The 22555-nt window shown below is 45.9% G+C and overlaps 2 protein-coding genes across 2 annotated transcripts; both read right to left on the bottom strand.

Annotated features, from left to right (window-relative positions):
• Nucleotides 1-6669: 6669 nt before the first annotated feature.
• Nucleotides 6670-10148, bottom strand: CCL16 (C-C motif chemokine ligand 16). Its single transcript, XM_077852220.1, has 3 exons — nt 9979-10148; nt 7342-7462; nt 6670-6919 (listed from the first exon to the last, which is right to left on the bottom strand). The coding sequence occupies exons 1-3, from the start codon at nt 10133-10135 to the stop codon at nt 6787-6789; spliced, it is 411 nt and encodes a 136-aa protein (XP_077708346.1). The 5' UTR covers nt 10136-10148; the 3' UTR covers nt 6670-6786.
• Nucleotides 10149-12130: 1982 nt separating this feature from the next.
• Nucleotides 12131-14894, bottom strand: LOC144286142 (C-C motif chemokine 14-like). Its single transcript, XM_077852221.1, has 3 exons — nt 14671-14894; nt 12803-12917; nt 12131-12355 (listed from the first exon to the last, which is right to left on the bottom strand). The coding sequence occupies exons 1-3, from the start codon at nt 14867-14869 to the stop codon at nt 12265-12267; spliced, it is 405 nt and encodes a 134-aa protein (XP_077708347.1). The 5' UTR covers nt 14870-14894; the 3' UTR covers nt 12131-12264.
• Nucleotides 14895-22555: the final 7661 nt, after the last annotated feature.

The raw sequence follows: 22555 nt of genomic DNA on the forward strand, positions 1-22555 counted from the left end.
GAAAATGGTATGTGGGTACGAGGAGTACCCATCTCAGCAGCTGTTTCTTTTTATAATAAATTTATTTTTTATTGGTGTTCAATTTACCAACATAGAGAATAACACCCAGTGCTCATCCCATCAAGTGCCCCCCTCAGTGCCCGTCACCCATTCACCCCCACCCCCCACCCTCCTCCCCTTCCACCACCCCTAGTTCGTTTCCCAGAGTTAGGAGTCTTTATGTTCTGTCTCCCTTTCTGATATTTCCCACACATTTCTTCTCCCTTCCCTTATATTCCCTTTCACTATTATTTATATTCCCCAAATGAATGAGAACATATAATGTTTGTCCTTCTCTGATTGACTTACTTCACTCAGCATAATACCCTCCAGTTCCATCCACGTTGAAGCAAATGGTGGGTATTTGTCGTTTCTAATGGCTGAGTAATATTCCATTGTATACATAAACCACATCTTCTTTATCCATTCATCTTTCGATGGACATTGAGGCTCCTTCCACAGTTTGGCTATCGTGGACATTGCTGCTATAAGCATTGGGGTGCAGGTGTCCCAGCGTTTCATTGCATCTGTATCTTTGGGGTAAATCCCCAACAGTGCAATTGCTGGGTTGTAGGGCAGGTCTATTTTTAACTCTTTGAGGAACCTCCACACACTTTTCCAGAGTGGCTGCACCAGTTCACATTCCCACCAACAGTGTAAGAGTGTTCCCTTTTCTCCGCATCCTCTCCAACATTTGTGGTTTCTCAGCAGCTGGGTTTATGCATAATGTACAAGCTTCCTCATTCAAGTGCCCAATTCTTGCTTCTTAGACAGAACCATGTGCATGAGCCCTTTAAGGAATTAGAGTCTCGTCATTGTAGTTTTTTTTTTTTAAGATTTTATTTATTTATTCATGAGTAGAGAGAGAGAGAGAGGCAGACACCTACGCAGAGGGAGAAGCAGGCTCCATACAGGAAGCCAGATGTGGGACTTGATTCCGGGACTCTGGTATCACACCCTGAGCCAAAGGCCGGTGCTCAACCACTGAGCCACCCAGGCATCCCTAGTCATTGTAGTTCTTAACCACTGGGTGGCACTGCCCACTAATTTTCCTAAGATCACATCAGACTAGAACTGCTTTGCAGTGGCTGCAAACCCTCACCCTCCAGGATCTAGTTTAAAATGCCATCTCCATGGTGGTGCTTCCTGACATGACACTCTGACTCACAGCCAAAAGGGCTCATCACATTGACTTCTGAACACACCTTCTGCCCAGCCAGCCCAAGGCCTTTGTGTGAACTTCATGAATAGACATTCAGTGACACCTACTAGGTGCAAAGCATAAATTTAGAGTGGTGGTCCCTGCCTCCAAGGCAGCCTTTTTAAAGTAAGTTCAAAGACATGCATTGGATATGAAGGATTAAGTTCTCTCCTTTGCATCTAGCATAATGCTACTTACGTATCATCCTTGGGAGAATTGAGAAAATAGTCCCTCACATCATCTGTGTTCTGTGGTTCAGATGAGAAGCCCCTAGCTACAGAGTCAGGAGGGGAAGGCTCCTTTCTGGGAAGAGCACAAGGGGTAGGGGAGAGAGGGAAGTTCTGAGTGTGTGCTTAGGGTAAAAGCAACTGTAGTCATAAACAGCTTCTTGATCCTGCCATTCACAGCGTGGTTCCTTTTTCACCAGCAATGTGGGAACTGAAAGCCGTCCTCTTTCATTTTCCAGGAATAACCTGCTCGGTACAAGCATTCTTTCTCTGGCATGGGAGCCATAAGCGCTGACTCTGTGATGAACTAGGCATGGGACTGGACACTTTGTGTATGTTAACTGGTGTGATTCTCCTAATAACCTGCAATTGTAGGTGTTTTGGTCTCTGTTTTACAGCATAGGAAACTGAAGCTCAGAGAGGCTGAATACTTGGCACATCAGCACACAGACATGCTCACATTTTAAAAAAGTCCTCCATTGTGTCCATACCTCTCTGGCTCCAACCCTAAATTCTGTTCCCTTCATAAAATGGCTGTAGGAAGAGCTACCTATGTCGCGTCCTGACCCCCACTTCTATAGCCCCATTCTTTCACCACCCTTGGTTAGGCTTCTTTCCATGCTCCTCCAGGTCACCAGACATTCATGCGTCAAATCTGATGGCTGTTTCTCTATTTCTCTTTTACTTCTTAGCTGCTTGACTCTTCCCTCTTTATTATTATTATTTTTTACTATAGTTCTGTAATGTAGTTTTTAAAATAATATATATATATTTTTATTAAAGTTCGATTTGCCACCATAGAGTATAACACCCAGTGCTCATCCCATCAAGTGCCCCCCCTCAGTGCCCGTCACCCAGTCACTCCATCCCCCCATCCGCCTCCCCTTGTTCGTTTCCCAGAGTTATTAGTCTCTCATGTTTTGTCACCCTCTCTGATATTTCCCACTCATTTTCTTTCCTTTCCCCTATAATCCCTTTCACTATTTTTTATATTCCCTGTATGAGTGAAACCATATAATGATTGTCCTTCTCTGATTGATTTACTTCACTCAGCATAATACCCTCCAGTTCCATCCACGTCAAAGCAAATGGTGGTATTCATTGTTTCTAATGGCTGAGTAATATTCCATTGTATATATAGACCACATCTTCTTTATCCATTCGTCTTTCGACTCCTCCCTCTTTTGTAAATTATTTTTTTGTCTTGGCCAGCAGATCACCATGCTGTTCTAGATGTCCTGCTATCTTACTGGCTACTTCTCTCTCCTATCTATGTGCAACTCCTGCTCTATTCTACCTCTAAAAGTGCCCCAGAGTCCATTGCTCATCACCTTCCTGCCTGCCTCACTTGATCCTGTGGCTTTACATCTCCAGCTTGACCATTCTCTGGCATGCCAGAGCCACACAGCCAACTCCCTGACCATTATGGCCACATGGATACCTAACAAGCATCTCAAAAGTGTCCTGTCCCTATCCTGATTCCACTCCCTAACTTACTTTCCCCCTAGATTTCCCCCTTTCTAGAACTTGTGCCAGCATCCACCTGGTTACTCAAGCCCAAATCTTTCTCAGTATTTCTTTTCAATTCTGTCCCCCAAGTAGTTCCCTAATCTCTTCTACCTCCACCACTACCTCGTCTCCCTTCTCCCTCCCTCATCTCCAGGAATCCATGTCTGCACAGCAGCTAGTGCAGACATGGATTCCTTTAAACAAGTGGATCAGATGATGCTATTTGGCTGCTTAAAACAATCCCTAATGGCTTCCCACCTCCCCTGACATAAATCTCACACTCCTTACTCTGGCTTACAAAGTACCCTGACCTCCTCTTACCTTCTGGCTCCTCACCCTGCTCTCCTGGCCATATGCTCCAGCCACACTGCTCCTGTACACAAGCTAGTTCCTGCCCAGCACTTTGTACCAGCTGTGCCCTGTGCCTGGAAAGTTTTATTCCTCATGCAGCTGTCATTGAGCTGTTGGGGTACACTTCACCTCCTTGGGTGAGGTCTTTCCTCACCACCTAGACTGAAGTAGCCACCCTGGGCATATCCCTGGATCTTGAGAACTGCTTGGGAGTCTTTTACCTCCCCCAGTTCTACTGTCTAGGGCAATCCAAAGTTTCTGCAAGTCTTCTGTGACCTTCCAAAGACTTACTTCACATTTCTCAATCTCTAATTCCTTGTTCTGGGGCCACTGGCCCCATCTCCCATCTATGCTAATTTCAATGGGGAGTTATCTCCTAAACCACTCACATCAAGTATTTGGGTCTACATAATTGATGGGACTCTTTAGGGTTCCAGGGAGGAGGAAGGTCCCACTGTTCACTGCACTGGCTCCAGCTGTTCCCCTGACCACTCTCCCCACTCCTCTGTGACTCTCAAAGGCAGAACAGTTCCTCCTCCTGGCTCACACCTTCTCCTGAAGTCTTTGCCCCAGTCTGTAGTCCTGTCCTGGGTGACTTTCCTGCCTTAACTGGGGCTACTGACATATTTTCTTAACAGAGGTTGTTTCCTCCATGAAAGAGATTCTTGCTCTAGCTTCTAAGAGAATAACCACATTTTCCATTTTATTCTACTACTTGTTCCAGACCCTGTGGTTGGGGATTGTCACAATAGCCCTGTAAGGGGTCAGCTCCATTTTGCAGATGAGGAAACTTGGCTCAAAGAAGAAAAGGCCATCGCTGGTAATCACGAGGCTCTAGAGAGATTCAGTGTTCCTCCTTGCATCTGCCCATTGCTTCCTCAAAATCATCTTGGCCAGCATCAAAGGATAGCTGCATGGGGGCAGCCCGAGTGGCTCTGCGGTTTAGTGCCACCTTCGGCCCAGGGTGTGATCCTGGGGACCCGGGATCTGGTCCCGCTTTGGGCACCCTGCATGGAGCCTGCTTCTCCCTCTGCCTGTGTCTCTGACTCTCTCTCTCTCTCTTTGTGTCTCTCATGAATAAATAAATAAAATCTTAAAAAAAAAAAAAGATAGCTGCATGGAGACCCACTATTCTAGGGCTTATTTTCCACCCTCCCCAAGTCAATCACCTATGTCCCACAAGGACATAGTCATGTGAGCTGGCTGGGTGTAGGTTTACATGGGTGAGGTCTTTGCTTTATGATGATCAGGACTGGCAGATCCCAGTGTGTCCCCAAGGAGAGGGGGTCGTGTGTGTGTGTGTGTGTTTAAAGCTAGGCATCTATCTACCTTGAAAAGCTTAGAAATAGTCCTCTTTAAAAACAATTGTTGCACTTGAGGAAAGTACTTGCAGTTCTGAACCATTAGGAGTTTCTGGTAAGCTTTATGTTATGTGCTAGGATGGGAATTGACATTGTATATAGACTTTCATTTAGGTTTTCAGACTGACCTCTTACCTCTGAAATCTGATGGACCAAAAGAGAGAGAGAGAGAGAGAGAGAGAGTGAATGAGTGAGAAATAACAACAATATTTCCTTTCTAGCCTGTTAGGATCCTGGCCCTGGCTTGTGCTTCCTTGTTTTCAGCTCCATCCTGTCCTCTAGGCTTTTGAACTCTGGTCCGCTGATTTTGACCCTGGTGCTGGCTCAGGACTTTGAAACTTCCTATTGCTCTGGGTGTACATGCTGAACTTATTTTGACTCCTGTGTCAATCTAAGCCCTGCCACCCATCCATGTCCATTCTGGCTTCTGCAAGCAAAGGTCCTGGTCTGACTACATTGTATTTGTTAGTGATTCTATCATCCCTAGGCTGTGAGCTACTAGAGGGAGAAGTTTGATCATATTTATCTGTAACGCCTCAGCTCTGATAGCAAGAACGGTGGAGAGGAACTCCTGGATCAAGGAGCAGGAACTCCCAGTCCAGGAAGTTCTCAAGTAAGCAGCACTGGCCCCCTGGGGAGGGACAACGGGCAGGAAGCATGTGGGCCAGAGCCTCAGATCCTTACCTGCCTCTGAGACCCTGGCTGGTGGTTAATGGGCCACTGACCAAGTTAAAGTGCTTTTAGCACAAGTAACAGAAACCAAGATCCACTAACTCTGGCTAATGTAAAGGAAAGGGGTATGGATACTGAGAAGTCCACCAAAGCATGAATGGGTAAACAAAATGTGGCATATATACAGGATGAATTGTTATTCAGCCTCAAGGGAATGAAGCCTGAAGTGTGTATGCTGCAACATGAGTAAAGTCTAGAGACATGGGGCAGCCCCGGTGGCTCAGTGATTTAGCACCACTTTCAGCCCAGGGCGTGATCCCAGAGTCCCAGGATCCAGTCCCACATCAGGCTCCCTGCATGGAACCTGCTTGTCCCTCTGCCTGTGTCTCTGCCTCTCTCTCTCTCTCTGTGTCTCTCATGAATAAATAAATAAAATCTTAAAAAAAAAAGTCTAGAGACATTATGCTGTGTAAGACATGTCAGTAGCTCAGCGTGGGAACAGAGGTCCCTACTTCTCTTTTGTGTCGGCACTGCTGGGGGAAGACCACATATGGGGGGGATCTAGCAAAACCTCTACAACAAGGACAAAAACTATTAGCATGTGAATATGCCCACTTTGGCCTGCTTAAAAAAAAAGAAAAAAGAAAAGTAAACCCTATGTTTTAAAAGAAGAAGAGATCTAGTAAAGGGATAAGGATGGACAGGAAAAGTCAAGAGTTCCGTGGGGATTTTAATGAGTCAGAGGCCAGAGATGTTCTGGCTGGTTGGAAGCCGAACATAATTATCTAGGATGGCTGGTGTGTGGGTGAGAGGTGAGGCTGAAAGCAGAGCGAGAAGGATGTGAAATATGTTTTTCTGTGTATTAAGAACGTATTTATCCCCTTCTCCCTTAACTGTGGCATTTCCTCCAGAGACAGAACATGTTTGAAATGTTTTTAATTACTTTTTGAATCACTGGCTAGCTTCTCTGATTGCCACTGTCATTCTGACCACACGGCCACCTGCATTTTCACAGGGCTGTACCTTCCTTTCTTTCTTTCTTTCTTTCTTTCTTTCTTTCTTTCTTTCTTTCTTTCTTTCTTTCTTTCTTTCTTTCTTTCTTTCTTTCTTTCTTTCTTCCTTCCTTCCTTCCTTCCTTCCTTCCTTCCTTCCTCTTTTTTCTTTTAAATTAAAGGATTTTTCTTTTTAAAATTTTTTTTTATTTTTTATAAATTTATTTTTATTGGTGTTCAATTTGCCAACATATAGAATAACACCCAGTGCTCATCCCGTCAAGTGCCCACCTCAGTGCCCATCACCCAGTCACCCCCACCCCCCGCCCACCTCCCCTTCCACCACCCTTAGTTCGTTTGGGCTGCACCTTTCTTTCCCGGATGTGGACTCCCACCAAGGCCTGATGGTCATGGAGAGCTGTGGTGTGGCCTTCCTATGACCTAATGCTTTTAGCCCTGGCCATGTTTCTGGGAGGCAGCAAAGGTATTTTGGGATCCTTGATGTACTCTTGGACCCATTTGTCTTGAGGGTTGGAGCAGATGTCTCGGTTCTTTTTGGTGACAAAGCTGTGGAGGCAGAGTTAGACTATCAGCGGTCATGGAGTGGGGTAGGCGTCCAGTCTGCACTCCCCCATTCCTAGCTTGCATGGGGCTCAGCTCATTACTGCCTCCCTGGGCCTCTCTGACCTGAATTCCCTCAGAAGGCCTCCCTGTCTGGGTTCTAGACCTCATCATCCCTGTTTTAGCCTGTTTCCCGCTCAGCCAAGACACTCAGGCGTGGGTTTCATTATCGCTGCCATTTATTGGGCCACACAACTCTAAGTGGCAGAATCAAGAATTAAACCCAGGCTTGCCCTATGAGATTCAAAGCCCAAGTCCTTGATCATGACTCCCCTTCTTCTGTCATGGAGACACTTAGTTCTATGCACCTCATTCCCGCTCTAGGTTCCCCTTCCCCTTCCACAGAAGCATCTGCAGGGAATGCTTACATGATTGCCGGCAGGTAGCAGTTGAGGGCCTTTCTGTATCCCGCCACCAGTTTCTTTGGCAAAACTTTCTCATGATGCCTCAGGCAGCAGGTGGGAGAGTTGTTAAGCGATTCAGGAATTTCTGAGGGAATCACATTGAAAACTGAGTCAAGTAGGCATAGAGGGAGCCCATAATTGCCTACCTTTATCTCCCATTTATTGCATTCCACGCCTCTGATGGCAAAGCCATCTGTTAGCAGGGACTGATGGGTAATGGAGAAAGTGAGAAAAATGGGGGAGGATGTACATGTAGAATCTCCAGCCTCTGAACTGAGTTTCATCAAATGCAAATGACTCGGTTTTTTACATTTTCTGGCGAACCAGGGTTTGGTTTGGTAAACATGTATTGGGCCCCTGTTACGTGCCAAGCTCTAAGGGAGCAAAAACTGAGGAAGACATAGTTCCTACTCTTGAGTATCCCCCAGTCTAGTCAGGGTGAAAAGGGAAAGTGAAAAGATAAATATGACAGTAGAATGTGGCCTGGGATAGAATAGGATTTGGCACAATGTGCTTTGGAAACAGAATTAGGGACAGCTAACCCAGCCTGGGTGGCTGGGGAAGAAGTCCTCTAGCACACTGTGCATGACTTGATTCTTGAAGGCTGAGCAGGATTAAGACAAAGGGGTTGTAGGGTCTAGAAGAAAGAAAGGTATGAAGGCCTGAAGGCGGGAGAAGCTGTGTGTGTGTGAGAAGTGCTGAGTGGTTGCAGATGGCTGGAATGCAATGTAAGAAGGAGGTAAGAAAGATGAAATTAGGGTATCTGGATGGCTCAGTCAGTTAAGTGTCTGCCTTCAGCCCAGGTTGTGATCCCAGGGTCCTGGGATTGTACCCCACATCGTTGGGTTCCCTGTTCAGTAGGTAGTCTGCTTCTCTTCCCTCTGCTCCCTGCCCCCCAGGTTTGTGCTCTATCAAATCAATAAATAATCTTTAAAAAAAGGAAATGAAATTGGAGAGGGTGGGGAGGACAAGCATACCTTCTGAGTTGTGAGGGGGAAGTGTGGACTCTATCCTAGAGGCATTAGAGGGGCTGAGGTCAGGGAGGTGGGTGAGTGAGCAATGAGCCAGAGAATTTAGGCAGAAAGAAAAGTGTTTTAATTTAGGATTCAGGTCAGACATCTTGAATAGGAATCTTGACTAAATGATTTGAATAATGGGCAAATTTTAAAAATTTCTCTAGGTTTCCTCATTTATGAAATGGGAATAAAAAGATGCTTATGTCCTAGGATCATAGTGAGGGTTAGTTGAGAAAATGCTGTAAAGCCCTTAATACAGAGCCTGGCACATAGAACGGCTCAGTCGGTGCTTGTTGTAATTAAGAGCAGATGGTAGTAATGATCATTCTTCTTGCCTGGAAATGCCACATTCCCTCCCTCTTTGATGTTGACAGAATGCTGGCCTCAATTGGTTCTTAGCACTGTGTTTTCCTTGAGCTCCCCTGATTACTTATCAGTTGGGGAGTTGGGGATATCACACAAGAGGGCAGGCAGAGACCTCCCCCAGTCTCCAAAATTGCAGAGTGCAAACCCTTTGCAGTCTGACCCCTTGCTTCCAGCTGGTGGCCAAGATTGGAATATCTTAAGAGTACCATTTGGCTGAATCATGCTTTGGGTGGGCCATTTTGTCTTTTTTGAAGACTGAGCCCATTGCAGTGGTATGTTTGACCTTCCCTAAGGGCATTGTTACCTCCTGCCACCCACCAGATGCAGCTCTGTACACAGTGATACCCATGACCTTGGTAGTCAGCCAAGTTTACAAAGTTCAGGGGCATCTTGAGAGCGTGTGGCCAGATTATGTTTTGGGTGCGACCCTTGCTCCCCTGAGACTTTATACAAGCAGAGTCTTGCCAGACCACTTGCCTGGGGTAGCCTTAGAGAGAAAAGAAGGGCTAGAGCACTTGGAGATGGGTATGTGGTCCTTTTCATAAATGGTGGTCGAGGCAAAGATAGGGAATGGGCAAAATCTCGTTCTCCACAGGTCCCAGGTGTCCTGTGTCTCCAAAATCTTTCAATCCCTTTCCTCTTTTCTATAGACTTTGCTTAGATCCAGGCTGAGGAATGGGGATAGAGCCCATGAAATCCTCACACTGCACACCTGGGCATCCCATTGGGCCTTCTTTTGGCTGCCATGATAGTTCCAACGATCTGTGCCAGACACTACAAGGAAGGGGTGTCTATGTTCAGAGTCCCCACTCCTGGGTCTAGCTGCCTCCCCAATGTCGTTTATCTTGCTCTCCCAGAGCAACTGCAGCTCTTCTCCTCCACCTGTCTTGCTCTCCTTTCATTGCTCACGTTTATTATTGTCTCTTCTGTTACTTTCTTAGCTCCTCCTAACCAGTGACTATTCCTGTTCTTCATCCTTGAGACTCCTCACGTGTCCTTGACCCAGCTTCCTGGAACTGCCTGATGATCCCAGAAGGGATCTGGACCCCAGCCCAGCTCTGCTTGCAAAGGGGAGAGTTTGAGGACAGCAGGTGTGCTGCTGGAGGGGAGAGGCCCTGTGGCTGATGACTGAGACTTGACAGGGCTCTTGGCATCACCTGGCTGCTAGCTGCCCTGTACCCCTTCCTCATTCCTGCCCTACAGGGACAGGTGGACTCACTTGACTGGCCATGCAAAGCAGGAGTGGTGAGGATGAGGATGAAGATGAGGAGCAAGAAGGCAGTCATGGAGAACTTCATTCTCTCAGGGGGGCCCTTCAGCTTCCAGGCAAGGCTGGTCATCCACTCTGACTTCACAGCTCTCTGGACTCTGAGCATTTCAGAGCCAGTGGGGGAGAGAGGAGGTGCCTCCCTCAGTGTTTGCTGAAAGGGTGGGCGGGGCCTGGTACAGCTGATTAATAAGTATTTAAGTTCAGGAGAAGGAGAGTAGAGAAAGGGAACATGCGGTGTGTGTGTGTGCTGTGTTGTCTACCTTGTATATGCCCTATTTTACTTAATCCTCGCAGTAGTGAGGCAGAGATTATTACTGTTTTATAAATGAGGCTACTGAGACTCAGAGAGGTTAAAGACATTCTCCTAGGTCACACAGGTAGGAGGCAGGCAGTTCTGAAAACTGGATCCATATGATTTCACCATCTTACCTGCCACCATCTCTATCTTGGGGGAGGAGGGCGGGTGGAACCTCTCTCCCAGTGCCCAAGGTGATCGGTCTTTGGGAGGGTGAACATAAGGCAGGATTAGAGAGTGCACAGTCTGGGGCAAGGGGTAGGGTTTAGGCCTCTGAAAAGGGTGTCCCCCCCCCCCCACCCCCAGTCTAAGGACACGACTGAGCTCACATTTTTCCTCTCACAGATTATGTTACTAATACAACGAGAAAAACAATGTGCCGATCCTTGGGTCCTCATTTATTGCTGAGGTGTTTGGCTTTTTTTTTGTTTGTTTGTTTGTTTTTTTAAAATCTGTTTGGACCTTGGACTCCAAACCAGTTTAAGGTCTATTTGGCCATTCCTCCTGTGTACCTGTGATATGGGTTTATCCAAACTGCCACTGTGCCAATTATGTCCAGCAGAGGGTGCTCCACCCTCATGCACCTGACAACTTGCTTCTGTGTCCCAGAGTTCCGGCTTCTGTGCCCAGCCTTGACTAGGGCTGACCTGTCCCTCAGTATCTTCTCTCTCCAGACTGCCTGAGGAACCCGTTGAAGGCAAAGCTCAGAGAATAGATGGAAGATACGGGGAGTTTTGCCATCGATGGACTGTGAACTTTAGAGGCACAGAGGGAAGTGTTTCAGTAAATGAGAGTAGAGGGAGGCGAGGGCAGGTGGAGATCCTGATGGGGCTTGCTGTTTGGCATGGCTGCTTATAAATAGAGAAAAGTTATATAATGCATTTAGTCCTGCTGGGTTCAAGGCAGTTAGTGCTGGTGAAGCTATGGCTTTTTATGAGGGTAGGAAGGGTATGTATGTGGGGTACTCCCTTGGCTGCTGTTTATGGAGGCAAGGAGGTCTGAAGAAGCCTGGTTATACGTTTAGCATACAAGCCTCCTCTTGGCCCTGGTCTTGGAAGGCTGGTGGACTGGGAAGGATAGCCACAGTGCCTACACTGGGGATGTTCTTACTCTGAGGACGCAGAGCTCTTCCTTGAATCCTGAAGATGGGTTTGGGAGCCTTTGGGAGCAGCTAGGTGTTATTCATGGAGCATAGCCTCCTCTTGATTCCTGCCTAATTCCATCCATCCATCCATCCATCCATCCATCCATCCATCCATCCATTTCCTGATCACCCGGTAGAGGCCAGGTTTTCTGTTAGGCCTTGTGGAGGATACAAAAATGAGTATAACAATATAGTACAACCTGATGTATATAAGCATAGGGAAAGGTTGGATAAAATATGTCCACAAATCATTCTTAATCCCAGATGGCTGGAAACAAAGGCCTTGGGAGCAGCACAGAACAAAGGACTTTGAAGTTTGGCTGCTATGAAGAAGGCTTTATGAAAATTAACCTGCAAAATCAGGTGATAACTCTTAGTGTTACACTTGTGTAGCTCATATAAGATAATGCACATAGGCTGCTTAGCAGACTACTTAGCAGACTGCTTGGAAAGTAGAAAGCGCTGACAATGGTATCTGTTATCACGATGATGATAGTGTAAATGTGGCCACAGGTTCCCACCACTCCCATCACAGGCCTGATCTGTTCTTTGCACCTGCAGCTGACCACACTTCTGTGGAGCGAAGGCTGATGCCAAGGGTACCACCCCGGCTGGGCGCCAATGAGTAGATTCTGTAGAAATGAGCATAGGCAGGGAGGGCATGAAATTCAAGGTCTTTAATTCAAGGCAAGGCAGCTCCCAAGAGGCGACTGGGGCTGAGGGCTGCAGCTAAGAGGGGAGCTGTGGCCTCTTCCCTTTAAGATGGCTGGCTGCTCCCTCCTCCACTACATCTGGGTCACTCATTTCTCCTCAAGTCCTTGATGTAGTCCTGGACCCAGTCATCACTGGGGTTGGCACATATGGAATGGCCATTTTTGGTGATGAAGCTGTGGGACAAAAGGGAGAAGGGTTACCAACTGAGACATCCAGCAGCCAGGAAGAGAGACCCGTCAGCCCTCCCAAGCCAGTTCCTCATCCACCCAGGCTATTTCTCCTTCCTTTGCTAGAGGCAGCTCAAGACCAGTCTCCTCTCTTACAAATGCTCTCCAGCTCCCCAGATCCCCTGAACCCACCTAGTCTCTATGCCCCCGCCCCCACCCCTGGAAGTGCCCTCCTTATTTCTCTTCCCCTCCACTGATAATTCTCCATTCATGGGGTCAGCTTCCTCCTGGCTCCCGGCAGGCTCAGCCAGGCCAGAACGCCCCCAGGATGCCCCTCTGCCACCTGTTGCAACGAGAGGTGCTCTGTGGAGTCCCCATTCTGGGTCCTCCCTACCACCCCCCCAGGCCTTGAGGGCTCCTTGTCCCCCAGTATGGTATGTGGGTGCCACCTACATAATTCCTGCCCTGGAGCACTGGCTGCTGGTCTCAAAATAATCTGTGATCCGGTGACGTGGGATTGCTCGGGTAATGTACCTGAAGCAGCACTCAGCTGGATGGTAAGGTCCTCCTAAAGAGAAAGGGAGGAAGCTGAGACTGGACTCTTTGTTAAAGGTCATACCTGCTGGCTGTTTCTGCACTGCAGAGGTGGAAGTAGGATGGAAGAAGAGGTGGCCTCAATCCTGAGATAGTATTGTGCAGAGACTCAGTTATTTGGCACCTCTTTCCCTCCTCCTGCATCAGCAACTGTTCTTCAACTTCTCCCAGAAAGACTTGCTGATGATCTTCAACTCTGGATTAAAGATTAGTGAAACCCAAACCTTCTCAATGAATAGACACCACCCCTGTGGGACAGGCTTGCACAGATGTTCCACTGAGGAGGAATATTTGGAAGAAATCCCAGGGGGGGCGGACAGGGACATATGCCAGTTGGGAGTGGCAGACCCAGCCACTCCCAACCTGCCTGTTCTGCCTGTGTCCCCATTGAACCCCTGTCCTGCAAAGAAGGAAGGAAGCGGACACCAAGGCTCAAGGACCAGGAGTCTGGACACCAGATCCCAACCTCCCCTCGCCTTTGCTAGTTTTGTGCCCATGGAAATTTTATTCCCCTGTTAGTGTCCTCATCTGTCAATGAGGCTGTTGGGCTGGATTGGTCATTTTTATGCTGAGTTTCCTAGGAACCTTGGTAGTAACGGTGGGGGATTGGGGTCTATTTCAGAGGTACTGATGCATTTGGGAGTAGAGTTTTAGGGATATATCCCCTTTGGTCTGTCTAGCTGTTTTAGACATTAGGTTTCTGAGTGAGATTTCGCTTGAAGAAGGATTCCATGGTCTAAAAAATATCAAACATCACTGAACTTTCCAGTTATTTTCTGATTCTGAAATTTCATGGTTCTTATAGGAGGTGCAAGAGGGTAATAACAGTGGAAATCACACATTCAGTCAAGCTTGACTTATGGAGATATTAGGAAGGGTGTTTCCAACTGAGGGCTCTGGAGAAACAAGCAGGCACCACGGTCCTGGAGTGGAGTGATGGAGGTGTGCAAGGTTTATGGCCAACCTGGACAGAACCAGGAGTGTCCTGGCAGTGGCCTCCATGGTTGCCATGCTTGGGTGGGAAGGGAAAGGCCTGGTCTTTTACCTAGTACCATTCCAAGTAGCATCCCCACTCTCCAAAGAATGGAGTAAGTGATCCACTGAGACCACCCCTACCCTATTCCTCTGAGCTCCAAACACCCTCTCAGGTAAGTCAAAGATTCCCATTAAGGTTAGACCAGCTTTATTTCAATAACCTTCTCTGTCTCCTCCCCCCCCTCCACCCCATTTCTGGAAAGGAGATGAGGTAAAATTGAAGGGTGAGGCATAGTTTTGGTTGTGTGTAAAGGCAGCTCATCCTAAGAAATAAGGTAGCTGAGGTGGGATACCCATTGTTGTGGTTCCCCTCAGCCCACACCTAAGCAAGGCTGTACTTATGGGGTGGGGTTGACTCTGGAAGCAGATGGCCCTAATTTCGGGAGGCAAGCAGACAAATGGCTTTGAGGGTCCCCCCAAATTGCTCCTCTCTCTCCCTGGGGATAATATCCCCCAAGTAGGGTGGGCCGCTCTTAATAGCAGAGAGAGATGAACTGAGGGAGTGAAGAGTCAGTCCTCACTCCATGGTCTTGGAGGTAAGGGGGACTGTCTAAGAGGGAGAGGACAAAACCAGTTTCAGAAGACCCCAGATCTCCTTCTAGAGCCCCTCCTTCTTGTATCCCCAGCAGGCTTACTCCTGCTTCTTTCTCCACAGGGGCTAGGTTGGAAGGAAAATAAGGTGTTGCACTCACGTGAGGATAATTCAGTTTTGGACTCCAGGGTGCAGGTGATGATGATGAGGAGGAAGAGGGAGATAGTAGCCACAGAGACTTTCATCCTCCTGATGAGGGAGAGCTTTATCCTCCTGGTGGGGAGCTGCTGTAGATGGAGAGCTGGCCTCGTAGGGGCTTCTGAGGCTCCTGGGCTGAGGAGGTATTGAGAAATGATCATCAAGGCAAAATATTTTCTTAAAATAAGGAAACTAAGATTACAAAGGGAAGTAAGGAATAGTAATGCCTCAGCAATTTCATATCCTGCATGTTTGTTGAGGGTGGAGCGAGGGAAGCCTGGAGAGCCAAGATTTCAGAGGAAATTGGCTTCTATCCCCAGTGGGAATAAATTTAACTCCTTTGACATAAGCCCTTCCTTTGGTGTAGACCATAGAACAGGGCCTGTGGGTGCAGTTGTGCACTTAGCGCAAGATCTCAAGGCTGAGATGTGGCCTATGCCCAATTCCAGTTCTAGCTCTGGAACAAGGCCATGTGGGGGAGGTTCAGGATCTGTTTGTCTGGAGATAAGAGGGGATTTGGTTTCTCATCATTACAGGATGAGAACTGGAGCTCCCCATGCCCAGTCTTACTAATCTAAGCTAGGAATTCCTCACTTAAATATTTAAGCCTGGGAGCTGGAGGTTCTGCTTATCACCAGCCTCTCACCATACCCAGGGGTGAAGTGCCATGATGCTCATTACATAATGGCTATACACACTAGCCACTGTCCCAAATATTTTATCTTTAAATCAGGCACAGAGAGCATAAATAACTTTGACAGTTGATAAGTAGAATCAGGGTTCAAACCTAGGCAGTCTGGTTCCCAAGTCTGTGGGACTTGGGAACTGCTATCTCATGGAGAAACATGGGACCCTCCACTAAGCTATCCCTGAAAGTGTCCTGCCTAGTGTGGCTTTTCTGCAAAGCCTTTAGCCTGAGCCCTTACTGAGCTCAGGTGGATCGCTCTGGGACCTTCTCTTGGTTTCTGACTTTTGTTACAGAGAAGCTTGGTGGCTACCTAGAAAATGACTTGTTCAGGGATGGCTAGGAGGCTTCACCAATTAGAGGTAGACCAGAGTTGTGTGTTGGAGACCATTCTGGGGCCATGTCCACACACTTCAGAAGGAGTGCTGTGACTCACATATGGTTGCTGTTATGGTGCACCACACAGGCTATGTATTGCTATCCTTAAAGTAGTCTGAACTGGCCATTTACTGAGGAGGAATTGGGGCTCAGGAAGGGCCAGGGACTTGCTCATATTTGCAGGATGATTGGGGTGCAGAACAGATCTGCCTCTGCAGACTCAGTCCAGTAGCCTTTACCATCTTCTTCTTGGGGGCCCTTGGCCCATTTTGCTTGCCATTGTGGTTAGAAGGCTGTTTACATCTTTTTTCCTTGACTGGATTCATCAGGGCAGGGAGCATCTGTTATTTATCTTTGCCCATTCACAGAGAGCCTAGCATGTAGTAGGTGATTTATAAACACGTGTTATTTTATTTTATTTTTTAAGTTTTTATTTAAATTCCAGTTAGTTAACACACAATGCAACATTAGTTTCAAATGTAGATTTAGTAATTCATCACTTCCATACATGACCCGGTGCTCATCACCTGTTTCACCCATCCCCTACCCTCCTCCCCTCTGGTGACCATCTGTTTGTTCTCTACAGTTAAGAATCTGTTTCTTGGCTTCTCTTTTCTTCCCTTTTTTGTTCATTTGTTTGTTTCTTAAATTCCACATATGAGTCAAATTATATGCTATTTGTCTTTGACTGACTTATTTTGCTTAGCATTATACCCTCTAACTCCGTCCATGTTGCTGCAGATGACAAGATTTCATTCCCTTTTTTGTGGCTGAATAAATATTCCATTATGTATATACACCATACCTTGTTTAAAAATTTTTTTTATTGGAGTTCAATTTGCCAACATATAGAATAACACCCAGTGCTCATCCCGCCAAGTGCCCCCCTCAGTGCCCGTCACCCAGTCACCCCAACCCCCCACCCACTTCCCCTTCCACTACCCCTTGTTCATTTCCCAGAGTTAGGTGTCTCTCATGTTTTGTCACCCTCACTGATATTTTCACTCATTTTCTCTCCTTTCCCTTTATTCCCTTTCACTAATTTTTATATTCCACAAATGAATGAGACCATATAATGTTTGTCCTTTTCCAATTGACTTATTTCACCCAGCATAATACCCTCCAGGTCCCTCCACCTCGAAGCAAATGGTGGGTATTTGTCGTTTCTAATGGCTGAGTAATATTCCATTGTATATATAGACCACATCTTTATCCATTCATCTTTCGATGGACATTGAGGCTCCTTCTCAGTTTGGCTATTGTGGACATTGCTGCTAGAAACATTGGGGTGCAGGTGTTCCAGTGTTTCACTGCATCTGTGTCTTTGGGGTAAATCCCCAACAGTGCAATTTCTGGGTCGTAGGGCAGTTCTATTTTTAACTCTTTGAGGAACCTCCACACAGTTTTCCAGAGTGGCTGCACCAGTTCACATTCCCACCAACAGTGCAAGAGGGTTCCCCTTTCTCCACATCCTCTCCAACATTTGTTGTTTCCTGTCTTGTTAATTTTCACCATTCTCACTGGTGTGAGGTGGTATCTCATTGTGGTTTTGATTTGTATTTCCCTGATGGCCAGTGATGCAGAGCATTTTCTCATGTGCTTGTTGGCCATGTCTATGTCTTCCTCTGTGAGATTTCTGTTCATGTGTTTTGCCCATTTCATGATTGGATTGTTTGTTTCTTTGCTATTGAGCTTAATAAGTTCTTTATAGATCATGGATACTAGCGCTTTATCTGATAGGTCATTTGCAAATATCTTCTCCCATTCTGTAGGTTGTATTTTAGTTTTGTTGACTGTTTCTTTTGCTGTGCAGAAGCTTCTTATCTTGATGAAGTCCCAATAATTCATTTTTGCTTTTGTTTCTCTTGCCTTCATGGATGTATCTTGCCAGAAGTTGCTGTGGCCAAGTTCAAAAAGGGTGTTGCCTGTGTTCTCCTCTAGGATTCTGATGGATTCTTGTCTCACATTTAGATCTTTCATCCATTTTGAGTTTATCTTTGTGTATGGTGTAAGAGAATGGTCTAGTTTCATTCTTCTGCATGTGGCTGTCCAATTTTCCCAGCACCATTTATTGAAGAGCCTGTCTTTTTTCCAGTGGGTAGTTTTTCCTGCTTTGTCGAACATTAGTTGACCATAAAGTTGAGGGTCCAGATTCTCTATTCTGTTCCAGTGATCTATGTGTCTGTTTTTGTGCCAGTACCACATTGTCTTGATGACCACAGCTTTGTAGCACAACCTGAAATCTGGCATTGTGATGCCCCCAGCTATGGTTTTCTTTTTTAATATTCCCCTGGCTATTTGGGGTCTTTTCTGATTCCACACAAATCTTAAGTTGATTTGTTCCAACTCTCTGAAGAAAGTCCATAGTATTTTGATAGGGATTGCGTTAAATGTGTAAATTGCCCTGGGTAGCATTGACATTTTCACAATATTAATTCTTCCAATCCATGAGCATGGAATATTTTTCCATCTCTTTGTGTCTTCCCCAATTTCTTTCAGAAATGTTCTGTAGTGTTTAGGGTATAGATTCTTTACTTCTTTGGTTAGGTTTATTCCTAAGTATCTTATGCTTTTGGGTGCAATTGTAAATGGATTTCACTCCTTAATTTCTCTTTCTTCAGTCTCATTGTTAGTGTATCGACATGCCACTGATTTCTGGGCATTGATTTTGTATCCTGCCACACTGCCGAATTGCTGTATGAGTTCTAGCGATCTTGGGGTGGAGTCTTTTGGGTTTTCTATGTACAGTATCACGTCATCTGCAAAGAGGGAGAGTTTTACTTCTTCTTTGCCAATTTGAATGCCTTTATTTCTTTTTGTTGCCTGATTGCTGAGGCTAGGACTTCTAGTACTATTTGAATAGCAATGGTGAGAGTGGACATCCCTGTCGTGTTGCTGATCTTAGGGGAAAGGCTCCCAGGGTTTCCCCACTGAGAATGATATTTGCTGTGGGCTTTTCATAGATGGCTTTTAAAATGCTCTATCCCTATACTCTGAAGAGTTTTGATCAGGAATGGATGCTGTATTTTGTCAAATGCTTTCTCTACATCTATTGAGAGGATCCTATGGTTCTTGTGTTTTCTCTGGTTGATATGATCTATCACATTGATAGATCAACATTATGAGTGTTGAACCAGCCTTGCATCCCGGGGATAAATTCCACTTAGTCATGGTGAATAATCTTCTTAATGTATTGTTGGATCCTATTGGCTAGTATCTTGTTGAGAATTTTTGCATCTGTGTTCATCAGGGATATTGGTCTATAATTCTCCTTTTAGGTTGGATCTTTGTCTGGTTTTGGAATTAAAGTGATGCTGGCCTCATAGAACGAGTTTGGAAGTATTCCATCTCTTTCTATCTTTCCGAACAGCTTTAGTAGAATAGGTATGGTTTCTTCTTTAAACGTTTGATAGAATTCCCCTGGGAAGCCATCTGGCCCTGGACTTTTGTGTCTTGGGAGGTTTTTGATGACTGCTTCAATTTCCTCCCTGGTTCAGGCTTTCTGTTTCTTCTTGTTCCAGTTTTGGTAGTTTGTGGTTTTCCGGAAATGTGTCCATTTCTTCTAGATTGCCTAATTTATTGGCATATAGCTTCTCATAATAAGTTTTTAAAATCATTTGTATTTCCTTGGTATTGGTGGTGATCTTTCCTTTCTCATTCATGATTTTATTAATTTGAGTCTTTTCTCTCTTCTTTTTAATAAGGCTGGCTAATGGTTTATCTATCTTATTAATTCTTTCAAAGAACCAACTCCCGGTTTTGTTAATCTGTTCCACAGTTCTTCTGGTCTCTATTTCATTGAGTTCTGCTCGAATCTTTATTAATTCTCTTCTTCTGCTGGGTGTAGGATCTATTTGCTGTTTTTTCTCCATCTCCTTTAGGTGCAAGGTTAGCTTTCATATTTTTCTTTCCTGTTTTTGGATGGATGCTTTGTACTGCGATGTACTTCCCCCTCAGGACTGCTTTTGCCGTATCCCAAAGATTTTGAACGGTGTATCTTCATTCTCATTAGTTTCCATGAATCTTTTTAATTCTTCCCTAATTTTCTGGTTGACCCTTTCATCTTTTAGCAGGATGGTCCTTAACCTCCATGTGTTTTAAATCCTTCCAAACTACTTCTTGTGATTTAGTTCTAGTTTCAAAGCATTATGGTCTGAAAATATGCAGGGGACAAAACCAATCTTTTGGTATAGGTTAAGACCTGATTTGTGACCTGGTATGTGGGTGTATATTCTGGAGAAAGTTCCATGTGTACTTGAGAAGAATGTGTATTCAGTTGCGTTTGGATGTAAAGTTCTGTAAATATCTGTTAAATCCATCTGGTCCAGTATATCATTTAAAGCTCTTGTTTCTTTGGAGATGTTGTGCTTAGAAGACCTGTCGATTGTAGAAAGCACTATATTCAAAACACCAAGTATAAGTATATTATTATCTAAGTATGTCTTAACTTTGGTTATTAATTGATTGATATACTTGGCGGCTCCCACATTTGGGGCATAAATATTCATGATTGTTAGGTCCTCTTGTTGGATAGATCCTTTAAGTATGATATAAGGTCCCTCTTCATCTCTTACTACAGTCTTTGGGATAAACTTTAATTTATCTGATAAAAGGATGGCTACCCCTGCTTTCTTTTGAGGACCATTTGGATGGTAAATGGTTCTCCAACCTTTTATTTTAAGGCTCTAGGTGTCCTTATATCTAAAATGAGTCTCTTGTAAACAGCAAATAGATGGGTCTTGCTTTTTTAATCCAGTCTGAAACCTTGCACCTCTTGATGGGGTCATTAAGCCCATTCACGTTCAGAGTTACTATTGAAAGATATGAATTTAGTGTCATCATGATACCTATTCAGTTCCTGTTTTTGTGGATTGTTTCCTTGGACTTCCTCTTTCTTTTACAGGTCCCCCTTAATATTTTTTTGCAGAGCTGGTTTGGTGGTCACATATTCTTTCAGTTTCTGCCTACCTTGGAAGCTCTTTATCTCTCCTTCTAGTCTGAATGAGAGCCTTGCTGGATAAAGTTCTTGGCTGCATGTTCTTCTCATTTAGGACCCTGAATATATCTTGGCAGCCCTTTCTGGCCTGCCAGGTCTCTGTGGAGAGGTCTGCTGTTATTCTAGTACTTCTCCCCATAAAGGTTATGGATTTCTTGTCTCTTGCTGCTTTAAGGATCTTCTCTTTATCTTTGGAATTTGCAAGTTTCACTATTGAATGTTGAGGTATTGAGCGGTTTTTATTGATTTTAGGGGGGAATCTCTCTATCTTCTGGATCTAAATGCCTGTTTCCCTTCCCAAGTTAGGGAAGTTCTCATCTATGATTTGTTCAAATACAGTTTCTGGACTTCTGTCCCTTTCGGCGCCCTCAGGAACCCCAATTAAATGTAGATTTTTCCTTCTGAGGCTGTCATTTATTTCCCTTAACCTATCCTCATGATCTTTTAATTATTTTTCTCTTTTTCTTCTTCTTTGTCATCAACTTGTCTTCTATGTCACTCACTCATTCTTCTACCTCGTTAACCCTCGCCGTTAGGACCACCAGTTTTTTTTTTTTAAGATTTATTTATTTATTCATTCAGAGAGAGTGAGAGAGAGCCAGAGACACAGGCAGAGGGAGAAGCAGACTCCATGCAGGAAGCCCGATGTGGGACTCGATCCCGGGTCTCCAGGATCACACCCCGGGCTGCAGGCAGCGCCAAACCGCTGCGCCACTGGGGCTGCCCAGGACGTCCAGTTTGAATTGCATCTCATTTAATTGATTTTTAATTTCGGCCTGATTAGATCTAAATTCTGCAGTCATGAAGTCTCTTGAATCCTTTACGCTTTTTTCTAGAGCCACCAGTAGCTTTATAATTGTGCTTCTGAATTGGCTTTCTGACATTGAATTGTAATCCAAATTTTGTAACTCTGTGGGAGAGAGGACTGTTTCTGATTCTTTCTTTTGTGGTGAATTTTTCCTTCTAGTCATTTTGCTCAGTGCAGAGTGGCCAAAAACAAGTTGTACTGGAAAAAGGAGAAAAAGAGAGGAAAAAAAAAAAAAAAAGGAAAAAAGGGGGGAGGGGGAAACAGAAAACAAAAAAGGGGGAGTATCCTCTGATTCTATATACTGTAAATCCCTCGACTTCCCCTGGAACTTTCCAGTGCTGCTTGGTCAATAACTTGCTTTTCCCCTGTCCTTCTAGATGGTCTTCTGGGGGGAGGGGCCTGCTGTGCTGATTCTCAGGTGTGTGCACCTGGGGGAGCTGCCCAGCCCCCTGCCAGGTGCACGGCTCAGTGGGAGCGGTTTATCCTGTGAGGCCCCTGGCTCAGTCCCAGGTACAAGGTGACACCAGGAGGAGCAACAACAGTGGCGGCAGCCGGCTCTCCAGCTCTGGAGTCAGCTCCCGCAGTAACTACTGCAGCTCTCAGTCCGCAGGGGCCTGGATGCTCCAGGGGCAGGGGCCGCCCATCTGCACAGCTCTGGGCTGCCCGGCGGCAGGAGCGTCCTTGCTGTTCTGTGTCCCCCGGCGCCTGCACCGCTGGAATCACAGCCCTGGGCGGTGTAGCCCCCTCTGCACGGAGCCGCCATCTGAGCCGCCACCTGAGCTGCTCCCGGGCCCCGTGGGGCCCGTGCTGCAGCCCTTTAGGGAGCTCCGCCAAGGTGCGTGGCGTGCTCTCCCATCCCCCGCGCCCCCCCTCCCCCGGGCGCAAGTCTTCTGTTAGTGCCCCTGGGAGCCCGAGGGCATCCCTCCCCCTCCTGGGATCCTGCCCGAGCTCCCTGCCAGCTCCAGGAAGATTGGTAAAGC

Source organism: Canis aureus, chromosome 16 (assembly GCF_053574225.1).
Source record: "Canis aureus isolate CA01 chromosome 16, VMU_Caureus_v.1.0, whole genome shotgun sequence".
In the NCBI taxonomy this organism is placed as follows: domain Eukaryota; kingdom Metazoa; phylum Chordata; class Mammalia; order Carnivora; family Canidae; genus Canis; species Canis aureus.

Coding starts and splice junctions, on each gene's coding strand:
- CCL16 (XM_077852220.1), bottom strand. CDS start 10,135: ATGCTCAGAGTCCAGAGAGCTGTGAAGTCAGAGTGGATGACCAGCCTT. Junction 7,463..9,978: donor TGCTTTGCATGGCCAGTCAA/GTGAGTCCACCT, acceptor TGATTCCCTCAG/AAATTCCTGAATCGCTTAAC. Junction 6,920..7,341: donor TGCTACCTGCCGGCAATCAT/GTAAGCATTCCC, acceptor CTGCCTCCACAG/CTTTGTCACCAAAAAGAACC.
- LOC144286142 (XM_077852221.1), bottom strand. CDS start 14,869: ATGATCATTTCTCAATACCTCCTCAGCCCAGGAGCCTCAGAAGCCCCT. Junction 12,918..14,670: donor CAAAACTGAATTATCCTCAC/GTGAGTGCAACA, acceptor CTTTCTCTTTAG/GAGGACCTTACCATCCAGCT. Junction 12,356..12,802: donor TGCTCCAGGGCAGGAATTAT/GTAGGTGGCACC, acceptor TTTGTCCCACAG/CTTCATCACCAAAAATGGCC.